The 6661-nt window shown below is 51.5% G+C and overlaps 1 protein-coding gene across 1 annotated transcript; it reads left to right on the top strand.

The window, feature by feature from the left end:
• Nucleotides 1-2711: 2711 nt before the first annotated feature.
• FAM117A (family with sequence similarity 117, member A) lies at nucleotides 2712-5970 on the top strand (the record flags this gene model as incomplete). The annotated part of the gene is given in 8 exon segments (XM_009586882.1): nucleotides 2712-2850; nucleotides 3396-3509; nucleotides 3832-3966; nucleotides 4477-4578; nucleotides 4581-4695; nucleotides 5038-5158; nucleotides 5677-5842; nucleotides 5844-5970. Coding segments are annotated over 8 exon segments (961 nt in total), but the record flags the coding sequence as incomplete, so codon positions are not given.
• Nucleotides 5971-6661: the final 691 nt, after the last annotated feature.

Genomic DNA, 6661 nt, shown 5'->3' with positions numbered 1-6661 from the left:
TTCCTTTCTGTCTTCATCAGCAATGGTGGGAGCACTTAACCCCAGTGTCTTGGGGCTAATTACTTTTTCTTGCATGTGGCCCTTTTGGGGAAAGTGTTGTAGAAGAGGGGCACCTCCTTCTTCCCGCAATGGAAGATACCACTATCTGTTAATTCAGACTCTGCTGAGCATGGAACTGATCACTGCTCTCTGCAGTGAATAGGCCAGGTGTGCCGCAGTCTTTCATCAGTTATCTGCAAGTGTCTTGCAAATGCTAATTTTACCTTGCAGCATGCCTGCGAAACGAGCAGTGATCTCCACTGTTTCACACGCAAACCTCCGTGTGTCAAATGACTTGTCTGTTGAAATAAAGGGAATAAAGTCCTCGGTTCTAGACTGCCCTGTGCATTAACAAAATGTTCCTCAGCGTAACCTCCAGGACTTTGCCACTCCTTCCATATTTTCAGGCTTAATAGTTATCAAACTTGGGACTTTCTCTGCTAGCCAGTACATGTTTACTTCCTTCCTTATTCAGCTACTGATCAGCTGTTTTGCAGAGCTCTGTAGATTTGCTATCATCAGGTGGTTAAGTGAGAGATACAACTGCAGGTGCTCAGTGTGGGGGTGAGGATGGCAGCACTATACATGATTGGAGCTTGTGGCTTTATCTTGCTGTGCAGAGCATTTTTTTTCTCTCCTTTTTCTGAGGAAGCGGTTTTGCCACAGTTAGTACAAAAGGTTCTGTAATTTCCTTCTGCCTCGACAGTCTGCCTGCGAGAGGTGGGACGCGTATGCGCTCTTCATTTTCAGGCTTTCCTATTGCAAACAGCGTCTCTTCTTCCTTTTTAGGCCCTAGTTTTTTGTGAGCACCGGTGCAGCGCTCAGTGCTCTGGGTATCATGGCAATAGGCTGCAATAAGTGACTTCTCAAACAGGGCTCAGGAGGCTTCCAGTGACTTGAGGAGAGTTTCTGTCACGTCCTGCAAAGCAGGACTGTTCTTGGCAGCTGGAGTTCAGCTTCCCACAGACTTGCCTCTTGCAGTTATGTGGGATCGGGCTGCAGTCTTGTCTCTTAGACCTTCGCCTTTTCTCCTTCGCTTTCTTATGTGCGTGATCTACTGGGATATAAAATGACACAATGTTTTGGGATAACGGCCAAATAATGATGTTTGAGTTGTTGAGGAGAGAATACTTGAGGTAGGAAATGAGATCAGACGTGCCATGTGCTGAAACGGCAAGGTTGCTCTTTGCCGTAGGATTTCCTATCGCCTTGGTCTGTTCCTCGGCTCTGTCTGGCGCGGTTCAGGGGTAGCAGGGGGATGGCTGCGACCAACTGCTCTGAGCTTAGCAGGACCTCAGGGCAATGGTTCAGGCTGAACAGATTTCTTCTCTCAAACCAAACTGAACACTGTAAATGGAATAGAACAACTTCTGTGCCATGATGTCTGCTGCTTACAGGCATTGCAAAATGGAGACCTAGACAACAAATGGTTTTAGCTGTAAGGAACGCAGTGTGCTCTGCTTACAGGGGTGTGTGTAAGGTAAGGAGGGGTTTCCATTCAGAGCCTGTTAAGTCAGGAGAGGGTTGGATTTTTGCCTGGAAATCACCTGTATCCCTTTACAGAAGGGAAATCAGGTACCTCTCCAGGTAACTTGCCTTGTTCCTTTGGTTTAAATAGATTTTAAAACCTGTTCTGAGGGAAGAGGCTTCTGTCATCCTTGTGACTCAACAGAGTTGTTTAAAACAGCTGCTGTTCTTGCAGTAGCCTCTGGGGAGATCAGTTAAGCTGCTTGGAGGGGAACTGTTCTCAGGCCCTTGCACCTTCTGGCAGCCTGTCACTGAGGATGGAGGAGGAAAGTATCATCCAAAGCCTCCCACAGAAATGGCAGGCAGCGGTGACACAGGGTGAGGATTTTGAGAGGCACTGAAATGTGATGTGGGGGAAGAAATGATGGCTGGTCTTGAAAATGATGTGCGTTGGGACTGTTCCGATCCTGGAGTCTCCGCTGGGAGGGCTGAGTTCAGTGGAAGGAAGTTCACACCCTTTGCTGATCAGATTAACAGCCCTTTCTGATTTCCATTGATACTCAAAAGTGTAGCTGTTGCTTGGAAAACAGCTGTGTAACGTGGTGCTGAGGCTGTTTTTCTGCATGAAGAGAGTCAGCTGAGAACTGCCAGCCCTGCAGATGGAGGCATGTGAGCTGGAGAGGCAGCTGGGTTCTTCCAGTGCTCCGGCGGTAGCAGCAGCAGTCAGTCTGCAGGCCAAGCTCTGGTTTTGGTTACGCCTTTGAACTCCGATACAGGAGCCTGAGGTCTCAGAAGCAAGTTGTGTGTTCTCACAGTTGGGCGAGGCTTTTCCTCTCGGTAATGCTTCTTCGTACAATGAGTGCCTGAAACTGTACGTCACCGTTCATCAGACGGGAGCCTGTGCAAGCAGTGCAGGGGGTGGCTGCGGTTGTTTCTCTGGTGGTTTGGTGCCCTTTATCTTGCCAGGTACTTGTGGTGGTTAAGCTACTGACTTCTGGGCAGGTCTCTTGCCATGTTGGTTTGTGAGGTCCAGTTTCCCGCTAGGCACAAATCTGGCCAAAATGACTTTGTTTTGGCAAATATAAATAGATGGCTCTCTCTTAATGCACATTACTGAGTAGTGTATTAATGGGGGGAGACTGGAATAGGACTGTGAATGGGCAGTAGTTGATCACTTATTCTTAGGACCCCAGTCTCTAAACCAGTAAATGTTGTGATTATTCTCAGCCGTGTTTCTCATCACTTCAGACTCCAGTGTCCTGGCATGATGCGGAAGTGGGGAAAGCCAGCTCCAGTGCTCACAAGCGTTCTGCTTCTTGGGGTAGCACAGATCACCGCAGAGAGGTAAAATAGACCACTCCCAATGCTTGAGCAAGATCTGTGTTAGTTGCTAATGTATAGGAGGCTCCTGCTTGCATGGGAGGGGAGTGGGAGGACAGGATACTGCTGAAAATGAGACCTTAGCCCTTGTTCTCATCCCTAACGCTCTGTGATTCAACTAAAGACTGATCTTGTTGGCTTCCTCTAGCAGGCAGCTGTTGTAAAGTAGCTCCACTGAAACTCAGTGCATTGCTCGTCGGTGTCGTGGCGTATGTGGGTCCCAGCGGGGCCTGGTTCCTAACGATCTGTAGGTGGAAGATAACCCAGATCCGCTAGAGGAACGGCACTGGCCACATTGCAGCGGGGGAGTTTGTGATGAGGCCTTGCGAGTACTTCTGGTCCATCCTTTGAGAGGTGGCCAGAGCTGCTGCTTGTGTGATTGAAACCGTCTCTATTTTGGCACTTCCTTGTGGGTTGGAAGAGAGGGGGAGGAGAGAGACAAGGCATGATACTTTTTGGTGGAGGTGTGTTGGCTCGTCTGGTTCTGTAGCTGAAACTTTGTTTGCTAGATTGCCAAACTGAAGCAACAGCTCCAGCGAACAAAGCTAAATGGCAGAAGTGGCAAAGAAAAGGAGAAGAGCTCCCCGCTCCAGGGGGACCATGCTGTCCTTGGATCGCTCAGGGTACGTTCACGTCTCCCTCTGCTCTGCTGTTACCGTATGTCCTAGTGAGGTGGAGAGCAAACTCCTTTGGGCAGGTGTCCAAGCTGTTCTCAGACTTCTGCTCTCATGCCTGAGAAGGGAGAATTTTTTCCTCCTCTTCTCCCACTTCAACGTGTCCCTGTGCTTTGATCTGCGGTTAGTGAGTTTACATGACTCTGCTGTCAGTCTTCTCCCGTCAGCCTCCTGGAAGGCTTTGCCTGAGCCCTGGAGAGCTGTGGGGACAGGATGTAACTGCCGAGTTTGTGCAGATATAACTAACTTCTTTGATTCTGGATTGTTTCAGGACTCTCCTTCAGGCTTCCTTTCTCCATCTCCCATTTTGAGGCTCAGCCCCTGCTTGCATAGGAGCCTGGAAGGGCTAAACCAGGAACTGGAGGAAGTGTTTGTGAAGGAACAGGGAGATGAAGAGCTTTTGCGGGTAAGTGAAGGTCACAAGAGTGCCCTGAATCTTCTGGGTGGTCTTGGAAATCCTTTCCTCTAAAGACGCTGCCTGTATCTGTTTCTTGGCCATGGGGATGGTCTCTGTGCCTAGTTTGAGTTTGTTCTAGGCATGTAACTGTCTAAACTGGGTCAAGTGGCTGCTGGCTTCCCTCCTTAAAACTTGCTGGTGCTGAGAGATCAGCCAGAGAGATGACACCTCACTGACAGCTCTAAGACGTTATCTTAGACTGGCATCCAAAGGCTACTTTGTACTGTGCAGATGTGGGAGAAGTGATCCCAGACAGCTTATGAACTAAAGAGCATTACAGGATACAGAAGGGCCGATGCCCTTCTGGTTGCAGAAGGCTGCCGCGCTCCCTGAAGTGGAGGGTCTGCCTGTACCTGGTTCCAGCACCCCAAGAAGCTGCTATCTGTAGCTGCAACTGCTGTTAAACCTTTTCACTGGTGACGGGTTTCTTGCTCCTCTAAGACTTTGCTTCTTCCCTAGATACTGGATGTCCCAGACGGCCACAGGGCACCAGCGCCTGCCCAGAGAGGCTCTGGAGATGCGTCCCTGACTCTGGAGCCCAGAAGTGGCAGGGGTTTTTTTTTCTTTCTCCTTCCCCTTCCGTGCCTCTCCACCTTTCTCCACACACCCCGGTGAGACTGGCAGCAGAAGAGCCCTCCTCTGCGGCAGATGAGGTGCAGCCAGATCCGAAGGAGAAAGGTAAACACTGAAAGCAGAGGGGCTGGGAGACGAAGGGGGCCGGTGCAGCGGCTCCTCCCTGTCTGCGTGCTGGGTTGGAAGCTGCAGCTGAGATGGGAGAGAGGGTCTCAGCCAATTTGGCTAAACTGTGGTGGACTTCTAAAGCTCCAGTAATTACTGTGGGTGGTTTCCAGTACTAGATGGAGGATGTGAGCTGGGAACTACGCAGATAAAATGCTGCAGCTTTGGGGTATTGTAGCCTGCAGCCCCAGGGTCTAGAAGAGCATGTCTGGGGTTGAGTTGAAGAGCATTGTTGGATTCTTTTAAAAACTTCTCAAAATCTTATCTTTTCTTCCCTGCTAGAGGAGGGCAGCCCTTCACCAGTCCTGGCCTTTGCTTCTTCTCCTCGGCCCAACCACAGCTACATGTTTAAACGGGAACCTCCTGAGGGATGTGAGAAGGTCCGGGCCTTTGAAGAAGCTTCGTAAGTAGGAGGAGTGGTTGGCAGAAGAGAACTTGTGTGAGGTTGGTCCTGCAGGAGGATGCTGGGGTGGGGGCAGCTGAGGCTTCTAGTGCTGCAATTTCCACCCCTACCCTGTTCTAAAAGTAGGGAGCAGCCTCTCGGAAAACGCTCCCGACAAAAACGTGGCTGCTCAGGTCCTGGTAGGAAGAGCTGAAAGCTGAATTGTAACCCTCGGGCACGCTCGGAAGGATCTTGCGATTCCTTGCCCTTCCCAGGCAGTGGGTTTCTCAGCCCGCAGAGCCTCTTGAGGAGAAGAGGTGGTTCCCCTAAAAACAAGCATGCTTTCAAAACAAAACAGGCTCTTCATGCCGCTCTGTACCTGAAGAGCCGTCCAGCTCACAGAGGCAGTTCAGCTTTTGGTCAGGCTCTTTGAAGAGTGCACAACTCCCGGCGTTCTCCCTGTGGCTGCAGGCACCGGCTGCTCGGTGCCCTTGGCAGTGTCTGTCCCTAATCGTGTCCACTCTGTCTCTCTCCTTCAGCTCCCCCAGCCCCGATCAGACTTTTCAGCCTTCCTGCCCGGATAAGAACAAAGTGCACTTCAACCCCACCGGTTCTGCCTTCTGCCCTGTCAGCCTGGTGAAGCCTCTCTTCCCAAACGTGGGTTTCCTCTTCAGGGGCTTTCCAGCTTCTTCCAGCCCTGGCACGGGCACATTTACATCCTGCCAGCCCACAGCCCCCACCCCGTTCCTTGGGGTGCGGAAGGACGCTGCAGTAGATAGCTTCAGCGAGGTGTCCAAGTCTCCTTCACTGAATTACGAACACTGGAAGCGCGGCCAACCAGAGGAGAGTGTCGTCTTCCACAGCTCTCTCGTGGTGTGAAGCCTTTGGGAAAGCTAGCCAGCAACAGCAGCTCTGGCTCCTCAGCGCGTCTCTGCCAGCCTGTGGAGACTAGTGCCTTGAAGGTGGGACGTGACAGCCAAGAGGCAGCCCTGGGATTGAGAACCACAGCAGGCTTCCTCCAAGAATGATAGAGACTGTGAAACGGGACTCCTCGCTGCTGGAGAGGCTTGTTTCTCCGAGCCTCCCCTGTTCAAAGCACTTTCCTGTGTTGAATTGTCTTTGTTTCCTGTGTGATTGTTTTGCTGGTGAAGAGCAGCCAGGCACCGCTGCGGGGAGCAGAGGCAAACTCGTGCTCCATGGCTCTGTGAGCGAGGTTGAAAATTCGGGTGGGGCTTCCTAGCACCCCTCGCCCCTGTGGCTGTCTGGGATTGCTGAAGCCTGGGGGGTGGGCAGGGGGGAGAAGGGGCCTGTAGGACAGCTGCCCTTGGATGTGCTGGAGCAGAAAATGTTGTGTATTAAGAGAGCTCATCTCCCTCAGAGCACAGAGAGGGCTGGAGAGCAGCGGATCCCTGACCGTCCCTTCCCTGGGCACCTTTACCCCTCGAAACAAGCCTGGACCTGTAAGAACGCCGGGCTAAATGGGGACAAGCGCAGGTGACTAAGCGCAGGTTTCCACAGATCTGT

Source organism: Fulmarus glacialis, unplaced genomic scaffold, assembly GCF_000690835.1.
Source record: "Fulmarus glacialis isolate BGI_N327 unplaced genomic scaffold, ASM69083v1 scaffold23580, whole genome shotgun sequence".
Classification (NCBI taxonomy): Eukaryota; Metazoa; Chordata; class Aves; order Procellariiformes; family Procellariidae; genus Fulmarus; species Fulmarus glacialis.
Note: the sequence above shows the minus strand (reverse complement) of the source record. Positions and strands in the feature narration are given on the sequence as shown.